Genomic DNA, 27,873 nt, shown 5'->3' with positions numbered 1-27,873 from the left:
CTATAGAACTCTTTATTTTCACTGAATGTTTTTCTTTTTGCCCACGAAACACATTTTGTGACTGCATCTTATGGGCATAATAAAAACCTACTTGTTCACACAACCACAAGTCCTATAAAGTTTCTAATCTGAAAGTTTATATATATATATATGTATATATATATATATATATATATATATGCAGAGGAAGTGGTGCAGGTCTGTGATGGCCCCGTACTTGGAACTTCAATCTCTGTGAGTTCGTATGAACCTTGCTCAGTTGACTCAGAGGCCCTTCTTCCCCTGGTGTCCCCCGTCCTCTCTGGCTCTTACACTCTTTCCTCCTCCTTTCTTTTGGAGTTCCCTGATCTCTAAGTGGAAGGATTTAATGGAGACATCCTATTTAGAACTTGCTGTTCCTAGGATTTTTCTTTTTCTCACTCTCCCTTTCTCCCTTATTCATCCCCTTTTCTCTGTGTAGTGTCTGGTTGTGGGTTGCTGCATCTGTTCCTGTCTGCCTGAGAAGAAAGTATCTCTAATGGTGACTGAATAGACACTTACCTATGAGTATAGCACAATACTATTAAGAGATATTTAATTGATACACTTTTCTTTAGACAATACTGGTTGCTATGACATTAGGTCTCTGGGCTATCAATTTTCTGACTCTTGGTCACCAAAGCATCTTGTGGAATGACCTCTAGTCAAATCAAACGTTGTGGAATGGATGCTAAATCAAACCAAACGTTGATTAGCTACTCCCATAGGTTTTGAACCACCATTGCCCTAGCATATCTTGCAGGCAGGACAGTTCATAGGTCAAACGTCTTGTGACTAGGTTGGTATTCATATTTAATTTTTGGTAACCTGCAAAGTAAGCTCTTACACCAAAGACATTAGAACATAGGGATGAATGCTCCATGCTAGCCCAGCTCGAGTACTCCAGGTCAATGAGTTGTGTGGGTGTTGTCCTCAGAAGTGGAACCCTGCATGCCTGGTGTTGGCTGCGCACGCCTTTAATCCCAGCACTCGGGAGGCAGAGCCAGGCAGATCTCTGTGAGTTCGAGGCCAGCCTGGTCTACAGAGATAGTTCCAGGACAGCCTTCAAAACATTACAGAGAAATCCTGTCTTGAAAAAATAAAAGAAGTGGAACCTGCAGTCAGTTTCTAGAGAGCAGCACATAGCCAGTTGTGTAAGCAATGGTCTGGATTGTCTAGGCGTTTCCATGGTACACTCCTGGAGAACAACTCAATTTAATGTAACCCAGTTAAGACACTAGAACCTTCCTTAAGTTATACTTGATAGGGGAAGTCCTTATGTGTATATATAAATAAAGCACTGTTGACCAATAGGGAAGCAAGATAGGTGGGACTAGGAGTCTAGAAGGATTCTGGGAAATGTAGTGAAGAGAGTCATCTCAGTGTGATCTCTGGAAGAGTCAATGCAAGTCTGGCATTCTCAGAAAGATAAGTCCTTATAAAAATATATATTGGTGATTATGGGTTAATGATTAAGTCAGTGCTAGCCTATTAGAAACCACACCAAATGGCCAACTGCTTCATAATTAATATAGTGCCTTGTGTGTTATTTGGGGGCTAAACAGGACCTAGGCCGGAATCCAACAAAAACATGGTGTAAACAACATGGGTATTAAGAACTTCCACTTAAAACTTTACAACAGCTTAAAAAAGAATTTTACAATCAAAAGAACAAAGGCAAACACAGCTCTTGGTAACGGTATTTTTCTCAGGTGGCCTGTGTTTTGCTAGAAACAAACAGATACTTGCAGGGCCAGTGCTGGTGGTAAACTTACACCTGCCATCTTACAAAGACAGAAGATAAAAGAGCTGTGCAGCTGTTAGGAGAAAACAGACCCATGGCCAGAAATAATAAAGATTTACAGTGAAGTCAGACTCATATGCAGTAAAGCCTCTAAAAGGCTTACAGTGTGTTTAAAAAATATAAGTAGGCTTGGAAGAAAAAAAAGAAACAAGATAAAGTTGTTAAAAAATAGAGAGAGAGAATGCCTGGGTGGTAATGCACATGCCTTTAATCCCAGCGCTCCAGAAGCAGAGGCAGGTGGATTACAACAGGGAAACCCTGACTGATAGAAAAAATAAATGAATAAAAGTAAAGAAATAGAGTAATAAAAAAGCCACATAGAGATGGAGAATACACAGAGATTCTGGATACTGTATGCTATTGTATTTTTCATTGTTCAATTGCTAAGAAAAAAACCTGCTGAAATATACTTGATTATAAATGCTGCTAAATTAATCCAACATGTGTATTTTGAAAATGCTTTGACTTCTAAATTTAAATGTAAGGATAGGTTACTTAGGAAATAGTTTTTGTTTCCACAGAAAATGGAAAATTGTGGATTCCTTCCAGGCTTCTGTGGTTAGATGAAGCCAGACCGCCAGAAATAGTGTTCCAAGTTATCCAACATCTAAAACAGCTGAGATGATGCAGCCCTGAAATCTACAAAAACAAAGACTTGGCCAGCTGTCTGTGGTTTGTCATGATCCTAATGGTACGGAGAGCACCCCCATCCATCAGGAAGCAGTTTGGAATGAACAATAGACAAATTCCCAAATATTTTTTAAATGTTTTTTTCATTGCTTATAAATGGTAGTGATCACAGTCAATCTCTTTCTAAAGGGAAAAATGAATATAATATGATATAGAAATGAATATTTTCTCTTGGAATTGATTTTCATTTATTGATACAAATTTAATATCCATTTTGGGATATGTGTATTTCTCCTATTGATTAAGTATTGTGTTTATACTGATCTTCTAAAATGTAATGCATAATTAAGTACAGATTATAGATAGTTAATTATAATGGTGAGAACTTATAGTTAGGTAAGTTAGGTTTTTGAGGTATACAGAAATATATTTGAGATGGATAGATAGATAGATAGATAGATAGATAGATAGATAGATAGATAGATAGTCTTCAAAACTTTCAATGACATTCAGAAAATGGCATTTAAATAGGTTTAAGATTTTTCTTGACAATGAGAAATGTCTTCTCCTGGAACACTAAGTATGTCTGAGAAGAAGATGGGATCAAAGAAACTTCTTATGGAGCTTGCTTTCAACATTGCAAGATTAACCATTTGGGCAAGAAACTGCTCTTGACTAAATTGCTTGATGGTTTCTGTATAAACTGGGCATGCAGGACCCACAGGAAAGTGACTGCTGAACTTGGACAGTCCTACAGGTTCCTGATTCATGAAAGAGTCTGCCAGACATTCTGCAGCACACAGAAAAATGACTGACAAACTGCCAATGCAGGAGGATAATTTAAAAATTTATTGCTCTTCTGAGAAGTCTTCCAGACACACTGTGGTCTATGGGCTAAAGATAGATGCCCCAACATTATAGAGGAACCTTGGGTGACTGTCCAGGTAGCAAGATATCTCTGTCAATTCTAGTGCTTACATATAACCCTTCTGTGGTCTTTGATCTAGTTGAAGACAGATAACTATAATTATAGTTTTCATTAGTTATGATAAAAGATAAGTTTCATGTAAGACTTTAGACTCACACAGATAGGATAGATAATAAAATACTTTCTTTAAATCTTACTAAATGTTAATGTACTATATATTGTACTATACTTCTTGCTTGATAACTGTTCTGTTATATATAATTTGATTATGTTAAAGTTATAAACTTTCTTTTTATTTAGAGAGAAAAAAGGAGATGATAGGGGAAGTCCTTCTGTGTATGTGTAAATGAAGCACTGTTGGCCAATAGAGAAGCAAGATAGGTGGGACTAGGTGTCTAGGAGGATTCTGGGGAAAGTAGTGAAGAAAATTTTCATGATGTGATCCTCGGAGGAGACAACACAAGTATGGTGTTCTCTGAAAGATAAGCCCTTATAAAAATATATATATTGGAGGTTAATGATTAAGTCAGAGCTAGCTAATTAGAAGCCACTTCATAAGTAATATAGTGTCTTGTGTGTTATTTGGATGCTAAAGCTGCAATGGAACCCAGGCAGGAATCCCACAACAGACAAGAGATGGCCCATTTGGAATTAATCACTTCCATTGCTAGGAGACTTCATTAGGACCACCTTCATATACTTTAGGGAATTTCCACTATGGTAGGTTTCTATACCATTCCTCAAATGACCCTCTATCTGCCTCTCCCTGCACTCCCTACCTCAACCCTATCTCCGTTCCCTCTCCTCACCTGCCACCCCCCTGTCTCCATACATTTATTCTATTTCCTCCTTTCATGGAGATCTAACCCCATCCCTTATTCTATATTTCACCTCTCTGGATCTACGGATTGTAAGTTGGTTATCATTTATTTAATGTCTAATATTTATGTAAAAACAAATACATACCATATTTCTTTGTCTCAGTCTATATTACCTAACTCAGGATGATTTTTTCTAGTTCTGTTCATTTACCTGCAAATGTAATGAAGTCATTTGAGTGAAGGCAGGCTGGGAGACTTTTAATGACAGCTTCTATTTTATTAGGGGTTATAGGTTTATTTAAATTACTTATCTGATCTTGATGTAAATTTGGTAAGTTGTACTAATCAAGAGAATTATCCATTTCTTTTATATTTTCCAACCAGATAGAGTAAGGGATTTTTTTGGTGTTTGTTTGGTTGGTTTGTTGGTTAGGTTTTGTTTTGCAGGGATGGCAGGTGATGCAAGCATTGAGCTTATTTATTTGTTTGCTTATGTATTCATTTATTTATCTATTCTTCTCTCATACATCAAATTTCAAGCACAGTTTTGCTTCCCTCTACTCCTTCCACTTGGCTTTTAAAGTATGTCCTAATGTTCTCTGGATTTCCTCAGTGTCTGTTGTTATATTATTGAGAGCTTTGGTGGGTAAAATGCTCTGGGATATCATCTCTGATATCTTAGAGTCTGTAGCACATGTATCCAGGTCAGTATTTCAGACAGGGCTCACTGTTATTAATTAATCATTCCCAGGTCTCACCTTATCTAACCAAATATCTCTGGTTAATTATTACCCTTTTAGCAAACCTTAATTGACCTCATTTCTCAGAGTGTGACTATATGAGTAGTGTCATCATGATTCAGCAGCTTGAGGAAAACCCAAGGTCATTCTAACTTCAACAAAACAGATCCAATGGAAAAAATACCACAGAATATAAGTGCAAAATGCAAACAAAAGTACATAAAGGCAACATATACTTAGGAAGATGGTTATTCAGATCATTAAGTAGAGATTTTCTACTTGAATATCTGAAAGATTTTATGTGACTTATATTTAGAAAATTAAATACCATAGTGCAGGCAACCGACACTTGGACACCAAAGCAATAGTTTGTGAGTGTACACAGAGACTTGTTTTTTTCCCTGCATTGTTATAAGCTATAAGAACCAAAGTTCACTGGGCGGTGGTGATGCATGCCTTTAATCTCAGCACTCAGGAGGCAGAGGCAAGTGGATCTCTGTGAATTCAAGACCAAGCCTTGTCTACGGAGCATGTTCCAGGACAGGCTCCAAAAAATACAGAGAAGCCCTGTCCCGAAATACCAAAAAAAAAAAAAAAAAAAGAAGCCAAAGTTCTATTATGCTTTGTTCTTTCTGGTCCTTCTTAAAAGCAGAAAACCACTGTAGTGTGTGAATAACTACATTTATACTTCTCTTTTTAAAGTCCATGAATCATTTAGATTTTTTTAAATGCACTTTTTTAATAATACAATCATGGAATACTCTAGTATGCTAAAAACCAGTCGATATCATTTGTTCTTTATAGAGTTGGCTAAGTTTGTTGTTCATTGTTGATTTTTCTTTATGATGTGTATAAGTTTGCAGAAGTGGCAAAGGGTGGCATCCATATCGATCGTCTCACTCCTTTATAGCAATGAACCTGAGAAACATGTACTAGAATCATTTTACACATTTAGGACTGCATCTCTGTCTCTAACTCAGTCTACAGGCACAAGAATCAAAGACCTACTTGTTCACATAACCACAAGTTCTATAGAAATACTAATCTGAATATATATATATATACATACATACATACATACATACATACATACATACATACATACAGGAAGTGGTGCAGCTCAGTGTTGACCCTGTACTTGCAACTTGCAGCTTCAGTCTCTATGTGTTCATATGAACCTTGCTGAATTGACTCAGAGTACCTTGTTCTCTTGGTAACTTCCATCTTCTCCGGCTCTTATACACTTTCCTCCTTCTCTCCCTTGGAGTTCTTTGAGCTCTAACTCGGGATGATTTTTCTAGTTCCCTCCATTTGCATGCAAATTTGATTATTTGTTTGGCTAGGAGATGTTTAATGACAGTTTAAATTTCAATGGGGATGGTAGGTCTATTTAAATTGCTTATCTACTCATGATGTAAGTTTGGTAAACAATCCCTATCAAGAAAATTATCCATTACTTTCAGATTTTCCTATATGGTGAAGAATAGGGTGTTTTGTTTCTTTGTTGATTTGCTTGGTTGTTTGATGGCCTGTTTTTGTTTGGGTATTTTTGGTATGAGTGGGGCAAGTGTCTATTTATTTATTTTCACAAGCACAGCTTGTCCTCCCTGTACCCCTTCCAGTTGTTTTTAGAAGTATTTCCTTAATATTCATTGGATTTTCTCAGTGACTGCTCTTATGTTGTGTCTGTTGTTACATTATTGAAATTTTGGTGGATATATGAGTCTGGACTGTAATCTAAGTTCTCTTAGAGACTTTCTGGATTTCAGAGTCTCCATTGAGTAGGCAGGTGTGATTCTAACAGATATGCTTTATATGTTACTTGGTTTTTTTTCTTTTGCAGCTTTTATTAATCTTTCTTTGTTCTGTACATTTAAAGTTTGTTTACTATCTGATCCAATATTTGGTGTTCTGTGTATTCTCTGTACTTTGACAGATTTTCCCATTTTTAGGTTAGGAAAATATTCTTCTAAATTTTTGTTGAAAAAATTTCTGGCCTCTGAGCTGCATTTCTTAATCTTCCTCCCTTGCTATTATTCTTGTATTTGGTATTTTCAATGTGTCCCAGATTTCTTGAATGTTTTATTTCAGGATTGTTTTACATTTATCATTGTCTTTCACTGACGAATCCTCCATTTCATCTATTGTGTCTTCAGTACCTGAGATTCTCTCTTGCATCACTTTTATCTTGGTGAACTTTGCCTCTGCAGTGTTTGTTGAAATTCCTAAATGTTTATTTCCTCAGTTTGGGTTTTCTTTATTGATTCTCTTTCCATTTTCAGGTCTTAAATAGTTTATTTATGTACTTTCACTGTGTTTTCCTTGATTTCTTTAAGGGATTTATTCCTCTTTAAGTACACGTAATATATTAATACAGACTATTTTAAGGTCTTTTACTTCTGTTCCAGTTATGTTAAAATTTTCAGAGCCTTGTGTGCTAGAATTACTGGGCTCTAGTGGAGACACGTTGCCCTTGTTTTTATTTATTGTGTTTTTATGCTTGTATCTAATCATCTGGGATATAAGGTCTAGGTGCTGAATTCTGGTTTTGCCTTTGTTTAGTGCATGTTTTGTTCCATGTTTTCTGTGTCTTTTCTGAATTTTAGGAGAATGTGATGACTGTGTGCTATCTGGTAGGAAATTTTCTGTGAATATGATCAGTTTGGTCATCTATGGGCTTCCAAGTAAAATATACTTCTGCGTATTAGGAACTGACAATTAAAGAAGAGAATAGGCTAGAAATCTGAAAGGTTTCACAAAATGGTGAAGAGCAGCTTGTCCAACCAGGATCTGCTTATTTAATCTCCTTAGAATAGAGATGGACAGTGAAGGAAATTACTTCAGAATGTCTAAAAAAGTGCTGTAGTTGATATAGGTGGTGAAGTTGTAAATGTTTCATATTTAATTAGTTGTCGTTACGTCAATATCTATATTTCTTCATAAATTTCATGAACTCTGAATCTCTACAGAATTTTAATATAATATAATTTGACATCTGACAGTTCTTTGGAAGTCTTAGAACAGGAAACAATACATACTTATACAAGTGGGTACTCTAAAAGGACATTTGTGGTAAAACTCTACAGAATAAGTAATGAAAATATGAGTAGCAATTAGTCAACTGTTACAATCAAACGTGTATTCATATTGGGTGTGCTTACAAGGTCAGATATTTTATTAAGACAGAACATCTTCAAACACTTCAGAGATCTACAAAGTATGGCATTTAACATGTGTTAATAACTTAAGGTTTTTTATGACAATGAAACATGTCTGCTTCTGGCAGCATGAATCTGTCAGAGAAGATGGTGGGCATTGAAGAAACTCCACTTGGAGTTTACTTTCTTTGTGGCAAAGGTAAGCCATGGAGCAAGAAAGTGGCCTTGCCTCAACTGCTTACAATATGCTGTCCAAATTGAACAAACAGGATATCAAAAAGAGTGACTGCAAACCTTGCCAAGACAAGGAGATCTGGTCTGTCAGATTATCCTGGTTCACAGAAATGTCTGTCAGATATGTTAGGCCTATATGCTGAAGATGGATGCCCCATTCTGCAGAGCAGTCCTGGGGGACTGTCCAGACATCCAGCTGTTTCTGTCATTTCTCATATTTCTTGTTCACACTTTCTATTTACTCTGTTAATATTATTTCCTCTCGGGACTCTGAGAGAGTTGAAGAGTAGATAGTATTGTTATAGTTTTCCCTGTTTACCAGACTCAGTAAGGAAACTTGTTAAAGATGTCCTAAGTGTAATAGTTTTGAAAGACAATAATATTTGATATTGCAAATTAGAATAGAAAGTAAATTAGGTACAAGACTTTGAACTCATCAAGAAAGAATAGATCATGGAGTATTTTCTCTGAATTGACTAATGCTAATTAACTACATATTATTAATGTACTTACTGTCTGTATATATTGTATATACTTACTGTACTTATTGTATATAGTCCTTATGTTAGTTATAAGCTTTCACTAATATTTTTTCATCAAAAAGGGGGATATATGATGATACCCATCTTTTACAAATAAGCCCATCTTGAGGGTCAGAGAATGCCACTAGATAACTGCAGAGGCCTGGAGGTCTGTACAGATAGACAGGCAATGAGGTAACTGGTCAGAAACAGGATATAAGCAGGGAGAAACAGGAACTCACTTTTTGTCTGCTGAACACTGAAGAGGTAAGGTGTGGTGGTGGTTTGCTCCTTATTTCTGATCTCTCAGTGTTTTCCTTTATGTCTGACTCCAGGTCTTTATTTCTTAGACCAATTAAGAACCCCATTTAGAGTTAACAACCAAGCCTGTTATTTATAATTAAATAAATCATACTGTTCTTTCATTAATTCTATTTCTTTTTTGAGTATCTGATATTCCTTTTTTCATTTTTATTATTAATTTTTGTGAGTTGATGGTTTTCTCATTGCTATGCTACCTTGTAAAAGCATAATTGAATGAAATATTTGGGTATATCTATAAGGGCATTTACAGAAATAATTAACATCTCAGTTCTCCATGATGTGGGGTTGTCCTTGCAATGTGTTCCCATCACATAAAACACTATAGACCTTGATACCACTGATGGATACTACACCTTCAAATAATGTGAAAAATACATCCTTAATACTACAGTTTGGTTTTGGTAAAGGATTTGGTCGGTGTAATGAGACATTGGCTTTTAAAATCAAAGAATTTCTCCAGATGATGCCTCTTAGAATGCTTTGATAATTTATCACTTAAGCAGAATTTCAGGGCACACAAGAATACATAGACAGATTGCATGTCCATATGCAAGACCTGCATGGGCAATCTCAGGAATAGTGGTCATGGTGTTTCCATTAAAGGAGGAAACATAGATGCATGTACTCACCTATTTCTCTGAGCCTTTGGGGACTAAGATTATGATAACAAGCTATTCAACTATTCCTTATGGTGCTTATGAAAGGCCAGTGGACAGATTAGTTGATTCAACTGGCTGCTATAACTGATGATATTATTCAGGTTGGTGTGTTTAGCTGTTTTCCTAGGGACATGCATAGGAGCAGGCTCTTGTCTATCTGCTTTCCAGATCTTCTTTCAATCAAGTAAGTGAGGCACACTGTCAAGCTGTGCTAGAAATCACGTGTAAGTGAATATATTAATCAACATTCTTACAAAAATTCTTGAAAATGATAACCATGAAATACTTATAATCTGTGCAATTACTACATTTTAGTTTCTGTGTTCAGAGGAAATTTCAGACTAACCTCTCATTAGCCAGTGTTCTTGCTGCTATTCAAATATCTTAGAAACAGAAGAGCTATGCAAAAAAGTCATTGACTCCTAAGTTTGCTTCATTGCAAAATATGTGACATTAAACACATTTAAGCAAATATGAAATAATTAGTATTTGCTTTACTATCTCCATTTAGCTCATAAGCTCAATGGGGTCATTTAGTATATTTGCATTGACCAACTCAGGTTATATTTTAACTCATGGCTTTTTTCTTCATAGATATAATGATTAGCAACCACAGAAGGGAACACACTGTGAACAGAGGACTTTGATTTTCCAGGATGCATGCAAAATGGATGTCTCTTCTGCTGCTCCTATTGCAGCTGTCTTGCTGCTTCAGATCTGGAAATTGTGGGAAGGTTTTGGTGTGGCCAATGGAATACAGTCACTGGCTGAATCTAAAGATAATACTGGATGAACTTACACAGAGGGGTCATGAAGTGACAGTTCTAAGACCTTCAGCCTCCATCTTTCTTGATCCCCAAAAGTCACCTGACCTGAAGTTTGAGAATTATCCTACATCTCTCAGTAAAGATGATCTGGATAAGATTTACATAAGGTTTGTGAATGTATGGACTTATGAGATACCAAGAGATACATGTTTATCGTACTCACCTTTGCTAGAAAATTTGGTTGAGGAATATTCTGACAGTTATCTAAGTCTTTGTAAAGACACAGTTTCAAACAAACAACTGATGACAAAACTACAGAAATCCAAGTTTGATGTCCTTGTCTCAGATGCCATTGCTCCCTGTGGGGAGCTGATAGCTGAACTGCTCCAGATCCCTTTTCTGTACACTCTTCGCTTTACTCCTGGATATACAATGGAAAAGAACAGTGGAGGATTTATAGTCCCTCCCTCTTATGTACCTATAATTTTGTCAGGATTAGGAGGCCAAATGACATTCATGGAGAGAGTAAGAAATATGATATGTATGCTTTATTTTGACTTTTGGTTCCAGACATTTAATGAGAAGAAATGGGGTCAGTTTTACAGTGAAACTTTGGGTAAGTTATGTTTCTTATCTATAACACAGTGACTAAAATGTCACTAAATCTATTCTTGCATCCAAGAAATACAAAGTGAGATTTTTCTTTTATAGGTGAACTAATGTAATATAATATTAGCTAACAAACTCACAAATGCTGTAAAAGCTCATACTATTAATCAAAAGAAGCAGAGCAGTTCTGATGCAGGACATTCTAGTAAGGTATACAGTTGCATAGAGAGGCAAGAAGATAGTCCCTAAGTGATTCTTTACTCATTCTACTGTATTTATCATAGATTTAAAGAAATTAGTATTTCTTTAATCAAATCTAGGTTAATGTAGACTGAAGAATGACATATTTTACAATTCTAACATGCATATAACATTGAAGAAATTGTTTTCTCTTGCATAGGCCATCTTCTTTACTTAAAATTAAAATGTGGTGTCTAAAAACATGTTTAATGGGTTAAGAGTGTTTTCTGTTCATGTGGAGTACCTGTGTTGTGTTAGTACCACCGTCCCATGTACAGTGGCTCAAATTTTCCTGTATTTTTAGCTTCAGGGGGCCTGCTGCCCTTTTATGGTCTCTGTAAGCACCAGAGTAAACTTAGAATATACTCACAGAGACACACACATAAACAAAAAGATAAATCATAAAACATTTCCTCTGTATTTCCTAAAGAATTCCCTTATGCTTGAAAGATACTATGTTAGTTCACATATTGCTACTAACACAATAATTCTTTATTGTTTACTATCGTAGCAGTCAGTGTTTAAGCACAGAAGCATGCACTCAGTCTATTCTTTTTGAAGTCATGTTTTTTTGCATTCAAAAATATGCCATAGTTAATACTGAACAAAAATTTCTATTATCATAATTTCGGAAAATGTTGTTATAGTTTTTATAGAATAAGTGCTATCAGATATCTTAATATGAAGCAAATATAGAAGCACTAACCAGAAATTCAGCCATTCCTAAATTATACATCTCCTTTAACAAACAATGAAGAAGGAGTAGCCACAATCTACAATGATACTGGGGAAGTCTGGCCAGGCTACACAGCATAGTGTGACTTTTGAAAGTGAAATGTATATTTATATTTGCACTGTTCTTTTTGTAGATTTTTAAAGGAGTAAAATGTGTCCTCATTCATATAGTGAATTAGTGGGTCATTCCAATAACTATTCATTATCTCAAATTACTGAGGAAACATGAGGTAATTCTTACCATTTACTATAAACATAAACTCAAGCTGACATTTATGTATATTATGTGAGCCACAATTCAATCGCACATGCAAATTATATTACATATCAATTAACATAGGGTTTTAAATGTGCATGTTCTACATTAAACAAATTGTCTCCATAATTTTAAAGAAAATATATATTTTATAGTCAGAAGACAATCCTGTCAACTTTTTGGTTTCACATTTGCTCATTTTCTCCATCTAGGAAGGCACACTACCTTAGCTGAGACAGTAGGCAAAACACAAATGTGGCTCATTCGCTCCTATTGGGATTTGGAGTTTCCTCACCCAACCTTACCAAACGTTGACTATGTAGGAGGACTCCACTGCAAACCTGCTAAACCCTTGCCTAAGGTAAATACATTTTTAGATCTCTTTTCCATTTAATTTAATCTCTGGTAAAATTGATTATATGTCTTTCATTTCATTTGCTATCAGTGATAGAGATATAGTCGAGTGGGATTCAGCATCCTGCTAACTAGGGGATCAATAAATTCAAGAATGAATGGGATAGACCTGGGAAATATTCATATCAGTAAGTTAAATTCAGTGTATTTGTATGGTTAGTCATTGGGTAAAGTTCCTTCTGAGCAACTATGAGGATGCAAATTTTAATCCCAACAAACATGTAAAAAATTGAGTGTCCCAAGATAGTACTATGACATTAGTACTGAGGATGCAGAAAAAGGTTGATAGTGGAAGGCTGCTGGCCACTAATCTTTTAAAAAATGTCAAGCTTTGTATTCAGTGTGAGAGTCTCAAAAACTATGTTGAAGATTGATGGAGGAAAGCATCAGATTTTAACTTTCAGCATCCACGTGCTAACACAAAAGTAGAGAACCTCCCCAGGACCCCAGTACAAACACACAGACACACAGTAACACACACAAAAAAACAACACAAACACAGACACTCACATGCATGCACACACATCACATAAACACACACACGCATACATGTAAATGCACATGCACAAACATGCAAATAAACACACTTACATAAGCACACGTGCACATGTTCACACATGCATACACAAACACACACCTGCACACATGCAAGCACATATATACATACACACATGCACAAAAGACAAAGAAATTAAGTCAGTTAAACTCATCACTTCAGAAACTATCAATCATCAAAAGTTAGTACTAACATGTGTCTGAAGTAATTGTTTGATATCCAGAGGAACAACACTCATTTAGTTTCTCTCCAATCAGTAAATTGTGAAGGTCATCTCTAAAAATAACCTACTTATACACAATATCAGAAAATTATTGTATGGTATATGTTTGCCATGCAGTTATGGTTATTTCACAAAGAACCAAAGCATTTTATTAATCAGAGTAGGAAGTATGTCTTAACTACTACATATGTACACACTACAATATAGATATTATTTCATCAAACACTAGTTAGTAATATTAAATCAGTCATATCAGGAGAAAAATAAAATAGCAAGGGAAAAATTATCATTTTTGCTGTAGGATGAAAACATGTAAAAGAGGCTACAATTTTATGGATATTTCATATAATATGTTTGCACTCCTGAGTTTTAATTTTACCGGGGGGAAATATTTAGAATGTTTGTTGTACAATGTGTGAGTGCACTGTGTAGTGATGCCTGTGAAGTTCAAAGTCTTTGACATTGCCATTTTTGACTTCTGAATGCTTTAATACCACAGTTCTAAAAATTCCTAGGAATACTTTAATTTCTTTTCTCCCAATTTTTTCATAAACATATCATAAGTAATTTTTCAACAATTGGTATTTTGTCATGAAGCAAATTCTCATTTCAGGAAATGGAAGACTTTGTCCAGAGTTCTGGAGAGCATGGTGTTGTGGTGTTTTCTCTGGGGTCAATGGTCAGCAACATGACAGAAGCAAAGGCCAACACAATTGCATGGGCCCTTGCCCAGATTCCACAAAAGGTGAGATAAAGTGCTCCATGGGAGGTGACTGTACACTAAGCCTGTGAAAGTGTTTGAAAGGGCTAATTATAGAAATGACTGTGTGGCAGGTGATTTCCTCATGCTGGAAGACAGGACTCTTTTGAGTAGCATTACTTCCCAAATCAATTTGTAATTCAGTTAGTGTATCAATACTATGTTTCAGAAAAGGACATACTTAGCTTATACCATTATAAAATGTAAAACATCTTGAATATCACAATAATCTTAAGAGGATTCACATTTATCAATTACAAAATGTGCTGCAATAACAACTTGATAATCACACAGATACACATATACATGATTGGAATAAAATTCTAAGAATTGATCCCTATATTTATGATTAACTTAATTTTAGCAATTGTTACAAGACAGTTTGATCAGGGAGTATGTGGCATTTTTATCAATAATACTTCTATGATGATCACATGTAACAAAACAAAATTAGCCATCAACTTCATACCATATCTGAAAAAGAGTTCTACATGGACCGTAGACTGCAATTTAGGAACTAAAATAAAATAAAGCTCTTAGAACAAAATTAAGGAATAAACCTGCACACATTTGTACTTCATGAATAACAAAAAATTAATTCTACTTTATCAAAGTTTTAAAAAAATGACTGTGTGAAAGGCAAAGATTTAAGTAAGCTCAAATTAGTCTTAGCAAATTTGTAAACATTCACAAAAGATGCTAAAATAGTACAGAAGGTGTTTTTGACTGATAGTGACTTCAATATAAACAGTGTGACCACTGTGCACACATTCTTAAATGCTAACATGATGATTACATTACTATCATGTATACAGACATAGCCAAATCCTTCAGTGTCACTTTGTTTATTAGTTGAATATTTAAAGTCACTGCATACGTTGGATTCTTTTCAGGGGGTTATTTAATATTTCTAGCAGAATACCAGTAAGCAGGTATTGAAAATGTTTGAAATGTAGCATGACTCTGCATCCTAATTTTGGAGTAGGCCTTTACAGTGTGCAGTGAGAGGGCCATTTAAAGGAAGAGAGTCCAAGGTTCACGACTCTTAATCAGCGTACACTTTGGCTGATTGAGAGAAAGAGAATTAAAAGAAAAAACTATGTTCTGGACTGTCTTGCCAATGCTTGTATAAGAAATGTATAAGGGAAATACAGAGATGGGTGATTCCCTGACCGTGATGTCTGTGCCTCATGAATGAGGATACACAGGGCTTGCTTGGAACCAGTCAGAGTGAAAGTCCTACTACTCAAGGAAGAAATGTGAAAATAAGAAAGAGTCCAAAGGAACCTAAGGTTGAAAGTGACTAAACCAAATGTTTCAGGTGACTGCATCAGCATATTACAAAGTAATTTTCTATGGATTAGATTAGAATGTTTGTGAACATTTGTAAATTTCATAGTGGAACAGTGTCTCCTTATTTACCTCCTTTAATTTTCTGATCCTATAGCTAATTTTGTCAATCATTAAGCAAATTCATGTTAGCCATGTGGTTAATGGTTCATTTAATGAGATATGTCTCAGAATTCTAACATTAGCACCGACCATAGGCCTCGTCTTGGACCTGGTTTTTTGTCTTAGATCATTCTGACCTCTGCAGTAAAATCTTGGCAGTTTGTAATAAGGAGTATATACCAATCAGTAGGACATGAAGTAATGTCATTAGATCTGGGTAAATTTTTCAAAAACTACTTGTGGATAGCAAATTATTTGCAATAGACTGCAAATAATTCTTCAGGGATTAATATACTCATCAAATCAGTTCCAATTCAGCCCCCAGATATGGTAATAATTTTAGAACTCCCTGACAAACCTCATAAAAAGGAGCATTTACTACATGTGAATATCTATTTGTCACAATAAATGAATTTCCAAACTAGAGAAATGGCTCAGTATGTTAAACATTTTCAGTGCAGTGTTATTACCTCAGTTTGAATCCTCCAAACCCAAATCAAATCTGGCATGGTATTGTATGTGTCTGTAATGCCAGCACTCCCATCAGAAATATCAGAAATGGAAGTCAGAAATAGGAGAATTCATGTGGGCCAGGAGCAGAAAAATTGAAACAAACAAATATGAAACTCTTCTCGAAGTAGAGAAACATCACAATAAATATCTGTAGTCCTCACCATTCTACACAATCACCTTGAAGTATTTAAACATGCATTCACACACATGAATTGGTTCATATATCCTCCAACACATGGAGAACAACCAAGGAATGACAGAGACAACTAGACAGAACGGGAGGAAGAAATTTGAGGATCTGGAAACTATTTCAATGTGATTAGCATTCAAAATTCTACATACAATATTGCCTGCCCTTAGTGACTAGAGATCTGTATATCTTCATTATTTTCTCAAAAAAGACAATGATTGCATATGTTTGAATTAATGTGAATAAAAAATTAGTGTGAACAAAACTTGTGCAAACAAAAACAAACAAAATATAAGCAGGGAGATGGGTGGAGGATACACAATCCCACACAAAGCTAAGGAACTACTGACAATTATTAGCTGTGAGAGGTGAAGATTGTACTCCTTGTAAGCTAATCAGTCTCTCCTGGCAAACCACATATCCAAGAATATTTGGAGTATATAAACTGTTCTTCAAATATTCTTTTTTAAAAGGCCGAGTTGAATGGTAAAGGAAGGGGGTGATTTAGGAAAGATTGGGGTAGGAAGTGAGTATGATAAGAGTATATTACATTAGTTTTACTCAGTGTTATCATAGTCACCAGGGACAGCAGATGGAATTCCAATGTACAGATAATGCAGGCATGTTCTGAGCCTGTTTGTCCACAGCATTGATCTACAAAGAACTTATGTCTTTTGGGGTGAAATGGATACAGCAGGTTTACTCTCTTGTTTTGAAACCCACACTGTCACAGGTTTGGTGGCAGTGGCTATTGGGAGAACAGAGCTGATAAATGAGGCAGATTAAAATTTCATGCAATATTCAGCTTTATACAGAGAACCAGACAACTTACACTCTGAGGGTTAACAAACTTCATGAGTAAAGGTCATTCAAGCTATATGCCATCATAACGACAACCTATGTGTGTGGCAAAAATATTCTTTCTACAGAGGCATGCAAAGGACACTTTAAACATTTTTTGATAACAATAGCAAGCAATAGTGGTTAACTAGAAGTAGACACACACTCCTTCTGCTACATGTCATCAGAGGGTAAAAACACTGCAAGAAATTAAAGGATGTAATGATGAAAATAAAAGTTTCCTGTCCTTCCATAGTAATGTATAAATGAAATTTAAAAATCCATAGAGTACTGAAACTCTCTTTTAAACTAGAGGTAATATAATACAGCAAGGATTAAATCCATATCATTGTTGATATTAGGTCCTCCCCTGATTTACTAGCTGAGCAAGAAGAGTAAGGTAAGCAGTTAGTATTTTAGGGTCCTTTTGCTGTAAATAAATCCACTCAAAAGATTTATCGTTTTGTGCTACAAAACTGTAGGAGACAATTTAGTGGTGAAAATAAATAAGTTTAAAGGATTCGCCCAATACACAAACACCTTTTTTTAGTTTCTTTCTTTTCATTTTAAGATAAATTAAGGGCTATCCAATGCTGTCTATCCTATCAGAGTTTTAAGTAGATTAGTTAGATTAGTTAGGGCATAATTAGGTTTTCCCAAATTGGTATGTAGATAATTTATAGTTCCTATTAATTTTTGAAAGTCATTGGGTGTTTTAAAATTGTCTAATGGACATTTGCGCGGTAAGAAAGGTTTGCACTTAGTAGTTATTCCAGTAACTAGTTGCCCAAGATATTACACAGTGTCTGATCATTGTACTTTGTGGTGTGTAGTAATAAGCCTATTTTTATGTAACATATCCTGAGTCGTGTCATATATGGATTGTAACTCTCTTTTGGGGTGGCTAACAGGATGTCATCTATATAACAAATAATATTGAATGAAAAAAAGAAATAAAGAGAAAAGGAAGGACATGATAGCTCTTATGCGTGGTGGAGGAAAAAGTGTATTATACATATATGAGAGAGTATAGCAAGAAGCAGGGACAAGAACATCTGGGAAAGTCAAGAGAGGTCATGAGTGGGCGTTGGTGACGCACGCCTTTAATCCCAGCACTCGGAGGCAGAGGCAGGCAGATCTCTGTGAGTTCGAGGCCAGGCTGGACCGACAGCCTCCAAAACAATACAGAGAAACCCTGTCTCGTAAAAACCGAGAGAGAGAGAGAGAGAGAGAGAGAGAGAGAGAGAGAGAGAGAGAGAGAGAGAGAGAGAGAGAGAGAGAGAGAGAGAGAGAGGTCATGACCAGACGGAGCTATGTCTTGTGAGGAGAAGGAAGAGACGAGAGAGGACCAGGTGAAGCAGCCAGGAGGCCAAATATACAAAAAAGAATGGGTAACAAAAATGGTTGCATTATATCAGGAAGTGCAGCTCAGCCCCCTGGGCCAGAGAGTTCAAGACAGGGTGCAGGGTTTGAGAGTCAGGAGAGCCCTGTAACAGGTAGGAACTGAGGGACACAGGGCTTTGAATAGTTAAATAGGCACCTTAGCCATTTGTTGTTGGTTTGAAACTTAACACATGTAAGCCCCAGGGTAGGCCTCCCTCATGTGCTCTAAAACCTTTCCTGCATTGTACTGATACACAATAAGGAGTTTTGTCATGCCTTGAGGATACACAGTCCACTGATATCAGAGCTGCAATTTTTTATGATTGGATGAAAGAACAGAAAAGCCAAAAATTAGCTTGTTATCTGCATGAATAGGTATAGTATAAAATCAAACTTTTGTAAACGCAGAACTATTAAATGCCAATATGTAAAAAGGCTGTAAAGCTCCCATTGGCCACATAGTGGCAATAACATTTAATAAATCAATCGACAATCTCCATTTGCCAGATTCTTTTTAATGATGAAACCAGGAGGATTCCAGGGAGAAGAAAGAGGGATCTATGTGCTCATTCTGCACTGTTTTCTGACAACCTTATAAAGACTCCATACCTTTCTTTAGAAGTATGCTATTGAGGGATCCAAGCAAGGTTGCTGGATTTTTAGGGAATTTTTAGCTCCTATGAAAATCCCAAACCCTGCTCATCTTTGTAATTCTTTTTCTAGTCCTTTTCATTTTGATAACCCAATCTTACCATTAGAAATCATCATAATTGTGAAGAATGGGTAGCATTAGAGTGGGAATATAGATTTCTTCATGAGCTTGTATTTGAAAATCTCTTCCCCAAATATTAATCATAACATGAGTAACATAAGGCTATAGGACTTCCATTATGCCTTCTGGGCTCATACATTGAAATTCTGTAGCATTCTGTTTCATCTTGTTAGAGCTCATATCTCCACACCCTGTCAGTGTTGAATTTACTCCCATAACAGACCATTCAGGTGGCAATTCTTCCATGGTTATAATATAAATATCAGTTCCATAACCAACTGACCCTATAAACATTTTTTCTTATTTTAAATCCAATAATGGTTTATCATTTTTCTTTAGTAGGGGGGCTTAAGGCCACAGTTTTATTTGTACTACTGAAGCCTTCCTTATGAAGCACATGTCTTCATGAATGGATTATATAGACAATAATAATAACTGCAGTCTTTTCCTCTCACTTTAAATGGCCAATTAGTAGGTACTGTGATCATGACTGCAATTGCTCCTGTATAATAATCATCAAAGACTCCTGTATGATCTATTATTCCTTTCATGTATAAACTACTGCATGTCAATGGAAGTTCACCAGTTTGAGGTAATATAGGTCTCCAGTATCCTGTGTGTATCTTAAAAGGATACTGAAGGGAGGAAACAGCAATACTTTAGAACAAGTACTATCAATAGCAGTACTTCCTTGAGTAACAGCTTGTAACAAAAGAACAGATTGATTACAAACTGAAGCTGGCATAAATGTTATTGCTTTAGATTTAAAGCCTTTAATTTTGTGGGCCCTTTAGGGGAACCCTCATTTTTTTTGACTGGCACTGTTAGTGTTGCCAGGCTACGTAATAAAATCCTTATCATATTTAGACCAGAATTTCTTAACTCAATGTTTTCCTTTCTTGCATATAGGTCATCAGTCAGGAGCTCATTGATACTGAGCATTCAATCATTGCAAGGAAAATTTACATTGTTTTTTCAAGTGGCCACTTTGCTAACATCTGTTTTTGTACAGCATAGATTTCTATAGCAGCTAATTTTGCTCTATGTTTATAGATCTCCACATTTCTACATACCTTTGGAAAGTCCATAACATTTTCTGTCTCACTTTGACGATTAATTAATCCATGGTAAACTTGACTGGCATTGTCAAAATCTAACTGGTTTAATAACTCATGAGTTTGTCCTCCCTTTACTTATTATTTAATAGCATCTTTGAGTCTCCCTATGAAATTAGCATAAGTTTCAAGGTAATTTTGTATATTTTTATGTAATTTGACCCAAAGTCATCCTCCATATCAATTTTCATTCAGGCAGTAATAAGATAGCTACATTCCTAATGTGTGGCAGCAAGCAAATTGTGCAGCTGAGAAACTGTGATAACCTTCTACCAGTTCTTGTCAGCATTTCATATGTGACATTTCTAGAATTACCACTCAGTCTTAGCTGTAGACTTTTTATGGACTTTATCAGTGAGAGCTGACACTTAAGGAATTGGAAAGAGCTAAGAATAATTTTAACAATTATATGACAATCATATAGAAAGTATTGTACATTATTGTTCCAGTAAAAAGATATTAGTAACTACAGGGAGCAGTAGGTCCACATGAAGAGCAAATCCTCTTAAAATCTTTAATCGTATCCCTGTCTAGTCCATGATAAATATTTTGATTTTATTGAAATTTCACTGGAAATAGTAAGCTTAGTTCAGGAGGAACACAAGTTTAGATTTATTATCAGATTCTTCACACCATGCTTCAGAATTGTCTTTAGGCAATAAAGGAAACATATTTAAAGAAATTTCCAGTGAGGGAGCTGGGAGAGCTATCAGCTGCATAGTTGTGCAGGGTGCTGTTTTTACTTTTGATTTACCTACATTAGAAAAGTCATCTCTTCCTCATTTTTTGCTTATTTTACCCATTTAAAGATATAATCATCTAGTTTATATTCATGCAAAGAATTAGACATGTCTTCTTCATGATTAATAATCTTATTAATACTCTTTTTATCTTCTTTACATATGTTATTAATAGTCCAACTCAATGTACAAGTGACCCAAAACTTAATGGGGTCTCCTCTCCTTATGCCTTTTCAATATTCATTCAGACTCTGTCCCATACATTATCTGAGGTGCCTTCTTCTGGAAAATAGGGATTATGATCACAGGCTATTTCTATACAGTTGTAATTTTGATACTTTTCCTCCTTTTTTTTAAACATAAAAGGATACACAAGCCTTGACACAACTCAAAGTCTTCCCTAGTTTCAGCCCCAATATTCTCCATCATCTCCTTCTATGAGGTTTCCCACTCTCCTATTGTGTAGCCAACTCCATCTCTTTGTGCAGGAACAATTTGTCACATCTCCAGAGAAAGTGAGCCTTAGGAGAATAGAGCCAATAAATGAGGCAAACTAAAGTCTCATGTGATAGCCAGCTTCATCATAGAACCAGGAATGTATACTCTGAGGGTTAAGAAGGGACATATGAGTAAAAATCACATGAATTGGAGCCATATACAATCACAAGGACAAGCCACGTGTGAAAAACAAAAAGAAAAAAAGCAAACAAAAAATGTTTTTGCGTAGAGGTTGTCTGAGTTAGGTTTTTATTGCTGCGAAGACAGATCATCACAAGGTGCCTCTTATAAAGACAACATTTATTTTTGGTGGCTCACTTACAGTTTCAAGATATTTAGTCCATTACCATCATGAAGATGAATGTGGCAGCATTCAGGCAAATGTGATGTGGGAGCTGACAGTTGCAGGCAACAGGAAGTCTTCTGAAAGGCACACAGAGGGAAGCTTGAGCAGAAGACACCTCAAGCCTGCACCCACAGAGATACAATTCCTCCAACATGGCCACACCTCCTAATAGTGCCATGCTCTTAGGAGGCCATTTTTTTCCAACTACCACAGAGGCACACAAAGGACAGTTTAAACATTATCTGGATAAAAACAGCAAGCTGCAATGGTTAAACTAGAATATAAAAGCCCCTATCTGGTATACCTGGAAAGAAGATGAAAATACATTCCAAAAAATCATGTATTTTGAAGAAATTGAGGTCATAAGACTTTTGACCTGTTTTCTTAGAGTGTTCTCTCAAATACGCAGAATTCTCCTCATGTGACTCCATTCCAGGATCATGCTCCAAAACTATACAAGTTTACTCCTAATATGTGTCCAATAACTGACTCCATATTCTCATTGGCCAACATTATGGCATTGTTTCAAAGAAGTCCAGACCACAGAGAATTATTGATCAGGAATGTTTCTCATAAATAAATAAAGACAAAAAGTTAAAAAATTCAGTAAGAATAGCATAGGAGAAGCAAATAAAAGTAAACTGTAAAGTATTTAGAACATAATATTAACACTGACTAATAGAGCTATCAAGATATATTTATGTAAAATATAAATTAGTAGTAATGCGCCACTCTTTTCCTTTCACTGCTCCTCCCCAGGTCCCCTCATATCCATTCTGCCTTTCAAATTCATAGCATCTATTTTTTCATTAATGTTGTTATATACAAATTCATTTACATTTAAATTCCTAAATATAACCTGTTCAGCTTTTATAATGTTAAATTGGGCTCTAGCAATAAAGACTAAACAACCTTTAACAGGTTCTTTGGAGATTCGATGGCAAAACACCAGACACCTTAGGACCCAATACCAGAGTCTACAAATGGCTCCCCCAGAATGACCTTCTAGGTAAGACTCTGGAAAGCAAACCTATTCTAGTTGACTTCAAAATCCTTTCTATTTCACTTACTGAATGGCTTATCTAAAATAATAATTTCTGATATGCACTTTGTCTTTTTTAACATTCATTTTCCCTTAACTACCATGTATTCCATGTGTTCAACTGGAAATCAATATTTCATAATTTAAGACTCAAGTCACAAGTAAATCTGCAGGATATCTGCCTGTACATTTACTTTCTTCGTGCTCTAAGAAAGGAAAGAAATAAAACTGAGGTTATGAGTATAAGAATCTTCATGTAGGTTTTCATTTCATGAGACACGTAGGCAACCTGCAGTCATGATACAAACTAAATTAATAAATCCAATTATTAACAAAAGAATCTTCATGTAAAATAATGTTCTTTCAGTTCCTCATAGGACACATTTCTCATTTCATGTCTAAGACTGTTATGGGACCTCTGGCAGTGGATCAGCACTTATCCATATTATGCAAATGGATTTGGGAGCCCATTCCACATGGAGGGATCTCTTAGTCTAGACACACAGGGGAGAGCCTAGGCCCTACTCCAAATGATATGACAGTCTTTGAAGATGTCCATGGAAGGCCTCACTCTCCCTTGGGAGCAGAATGGGGATAGGATAGGGGGTCAGTAGGGGCCATGGAAGGGAGGGAAGGAGAGGGATTGACATGTAAAACAAGCTTTTTTTCTAATTTAAAGAAAATATGAAGGTAAAAAAGGGCTGCCAATTAATATTAATCTGAATTCATCTTATTCTAGGTCATCCAAAAACCAAAGCCTTTGTAACTCATGGTGGAGCTAATGGCATCTATGAGGCAATTCATTTTGGAATCCCTATGATTGGCATTCCTTTGTTTGGAGAACAACATGATAACATTGCCTACATGGTGGCCAAAGGAGCAGCTGTTGCATTAAATTTCAGAACACTGACAAGGTCAGATTTGCTCAGCGCACTGGAGGCAGTCATAGATAATCCTTTGTGAGTATAATCTTTTAAAAAATCATCATTCATTTATTTCTTATTCATTGTGCTTCTTACTGAAGGCCAAAGGAGCAAGAATTATCCTGAAGGCAAAAATAATGGTAAGTACAAAGACAGGTTAGGGCATGTAGAAGGACAACAGAACTCCGCCATTAGGATTCACTGTCATAGGTTTTTCTCTCTTTTGTTCCTGTGTTTTATTTGCATGTTATACTTTATATTTCTTTCTTATGTAAATATGACAGGTCCTAAATGTGTAACCCTTCTACTTCAACCACCAAACTGCTTGGTCAACAGGCACATGCCACCAGCTGTCACCAATTTTTCTTTTAAATTCTTTTAGTAAACTAACTGATCAGAGTTTTAAGAATAATACAAAACTTAAATAGCCAATAAATGAAGTAAAATGAAACATTATGGGTGGTACCAGATGTATTATACCTAGAAGCTATAGGAAAACATTAATACAGAGAAACTTGAAAGTTATAGAGATATGTATGGAAGTTGAAACTTTCTGCATTGAAATAACATAGATATTAACATAAAAGTAGGTGTATGGCTAAATATTTAAATATACAATCTGTTTTAGGATATTTCAAATAGTGAAAACATATTAGAGTGAAGCAAATTATATGATAATATGCCCATCATTATTTTTCTTTAATTTAAAAAAATACCATGTGGAAGCTCTTTCCTGGAAAAGACTATTTCTCTCCCACTCTCAGCATTACTTGAGTGCCTATAATAATTTTGGATAGAGTTGGAAACATTGTGAGATTGACCTCTTTCCACGTTTGCCTGACTATTGGTGTCAACCTTTTTTAGATCTTGTTTAGGGACAAATGTTGTTGAGAATGACTATTGGTGACACCATTATTGAGATCTTGTTTAGACATCCATATTGCTGACACTTCGAGATTATAGCTTATCAAAGATGCAACTTCACCACAAATATCTTGGCCCTCTCTGGCTTTTAAAATCTTTCAATCCTCTCTTCTATGTTATACAATGAAAGCTAGTTTTAAGTAAGGAGCTTTCAAATCAGTTCCAGCTCAAAGATCCCTGGGCTCTGTTTCTCAGTTCATGTCCTTTCAGCAATAGAAATTGTGTTCCATCCCTGGAGAATAAGCATCATCTATAAGTTGTAAGTTTTGGGAGTCTCTTTAACAGATGGGGCCACTACTCACTGATAGTGCTCCATAGAAGTTTCATTTCAAGTCTTCATCAGCTTTACCACCATTGAGACTTGAGAGGGACTTTCTTTTGACTTATACATACTGACACTACTATATGCTTTGAAAACAAAGTTTATTAATAGTTGCTTATGCATAACTGAAGTTTTATATACTCAAATATCTCTTTTTGATATTTTGTATTTAAGGCTTAGCTGGTCTTCAAACTCTACTTTGGGAATATTTTACCTTCCAATTTTCTTTTTAGATGCTTATTCTTGCATGCTCAAGGAGCTCAAATATACCTCTGAAGATCTTCCTAATCATAAATGTAAAGCATAATTAATTTTCCTTCTATGTTTGTGCAATTTACTTTACTATTTACACAAAAATTACACATGTGCATCTTTCATTCATTATATAAGCTGATGTCCCATTTTATTTCTTTCAGCTATAAAGAGAATGCTATGTGGTTATCAACCATTCACAATGACCAGCCCATGAAGCCTCTGGACAGAGCCATCTTCTGGATTGAGTTTGTCATGCGACACAAAGGGGCCAAGCACCTGAGACCACTTGCATACAACCTCACCTGGTACCAGTACTACTCTCTGGATGTGATTGGATTCCTAATGGCCTGTGTGGCAGCCATAGCTTTCCTTGTTATAAAATCCTGCTTATTCATTTATCAAAAGTTTGTAAAGATGGGAAAGAAAATGAAGAATGACTAGAGCTCATTAAGAATGTACTACATAAACTAAATTTCAGCATCATTCTAGTTTACAAACCACTTTCTGAACATTCACTGATTACTTGATCAAGGAATATATTCTTTGGATGGAAGAAAGGGAAGGGATAATAATAGATTATGTTACAATCTCAAAAAAAGGCATAATGAAAAGAAAAAGTCTGAGATAGCTGTAAGGAACAATCTAGTAAGCAGAGTTCCTCCATCTGTCTCAGTCCATTATCCTGATTCCTGCCTTTAACTCCTGACCTATTTTTCCTCAGTAGTTTACAGAGAGCTATGATATTAAGTAAACCCTCACCTTAATCAAAGAAAAATTAAAATTTTACAAACTCATAAAAAGGAGGACACTGGATTGAGTCAGATCAGGCAAAACTATGATGAGCAAATATGTGTTTGAGAAATTAAGAGCAAAAGCAAAAGATAAAATCAAAGGAAGTCATAAAATATATTGCAGTAACAAAGTACAAATCATATTTTAGGAAACCGTAAGATAGTGTGTCTTAAAACCACAACCTGTGGCCATTTAATCAAGCTTAGTATGTTATAAATAATAAAAATGTTTTGATTTAACGTTGGAAATTGCATTTTAGCATAGATTTTGAAAGTAAACAAGATATTAGGCTGGTACGTTTAGGGCTAACTGATGAAATTTTGTTAATTCATGTTAATAGATACTAACCATTAGATTACCACCCTAGTGGTGTGATAAGATTTAATATTTGCAGCGTAACTCCTCTATTTATTGCTTTGTGTTTCTGATTAGATCTCACAATTCTGAGAAGCCAAGTGGAATTAATGTCTGACTGCATGAGTATGAAAAGTTGGTCTTAGGATATGGTGAATCTATTGTTTCTTTTCTATGCTCTTATGTATATGCAAATTCTCTGTCTGAAATTTTCAACTGAGCTGAAAATTTAACACTAGTTAGCATTACTTCAGATATACTTCTCCCTGCCTCTCCCTTTCCCTTTCCTTCTCTCCCTCCCTCTTCTTCTCTCTCCCTCTACTGATTCTCCCCTTACACCTTTTCTCCCTTCCTCCCCCCCTCTCTTGCTGCAGATACCTATAAATCACAAAGTATAAACTCAATAGGTTCCTTTCTTTTGGTGCCGATAGGTGCACTGTTGACTATTCAGTACTCATGAAGAGCCTCCCTCCACTTAATGACTTATAACAACATCTTTCCAGAAAGCTAAATTTAAGGTAGCTAAATGGAAGGGCTGATTGTGTTCCCATTCCGGTATTAGATACACTCACTTGCTTATTTCCAACTACTTCACCTATGCCAGGACTGCTTTACTTTTTTAATATAAAGTTATATACAAGTATTTTTTGTGAATTATGTGAGTTTATATCATGTCATCTCTATTACTGGTGTAAATTAATGGACAAGGCTGCTTCTCACTTTAAGTTCAAAGACAATCTACATATTTGAGTGAGCATTTATACATTATTAAAATAAGTAATTTAATTTTAAGAGTGCCTTTTTCTTTAAATACATATAGTGTTCCGTTTATACATCTTTCTGTATGTCTTTCCTTATTTGCAACAAATAAAATATTACCTAAAATTCCTGGTCTTGTCCTATATTTCCATTGGGACATCTTTTTCTAACATCTTATCAAGTTTCACGGGTGTACCATAAAAATTATTGACATTGGAAGTGATTTTATTTTATATACTTTACATAAAATAAGCTC

At 35.5% G+C, this 27,873-nt stretch overlaps 1 protein-coding gene across 1 annotated transcript; it reads left to right on the top strand.

Moving 5' to 3' along the window:
- Positions 1-3,967: 3,967 nt before the first annotated feature.
- LOC121140865 (UDP-glucuronosyltransferase 2B17-like) lies at positions 3,968-27,650 on the top strand. Its single transcript, XM_040747304.1, has 7 exons — positions 3,968-4,100; positions 10,432-11,220; positions 12,657-12,805; positions 14,251-14,382; positions 23,168-23,255; positions 24,028-24,247; positions 25,874-27,650. The coding sequence occupies exons 2-7, from the start codon at positions 10,494-10,496 to the stop codon at positions 26,151-26,153; spliced, it is 1,596 nt and encodes a 531-aa protein (XP_040603238.1). The 5' UTR covers positions 3,968-4,100; positions 10,432-10,493; the 3' UTR covers positions 26,154-27,650.
- Positions 27,651-27,873: the final 223 nt, after the last annotated feature.

Source organism: Mesocricetus auratus, unplaced genomic scaffold (assembly GCF_017639785.1).
Source record: "Mesocricetus auratus isolate SY011 unplaced genomic scaffold, BCM_Maur_2.0 Super-Scaffold_100006, whole genome shotgun sequence".
In the NCBI taxonomy this organism is placed as follows: domain Eukaryota; kingdom Metazoa; phylum Chordata; class Mammalia; order Rodentia; family Cricetidae; genus Mesocricetus; species Mesocricetus auratus.
Note: the sequence above shows the minus strand (reverse complement) of the source record. Positions and strands in the feature narration are given on the sequence as shown.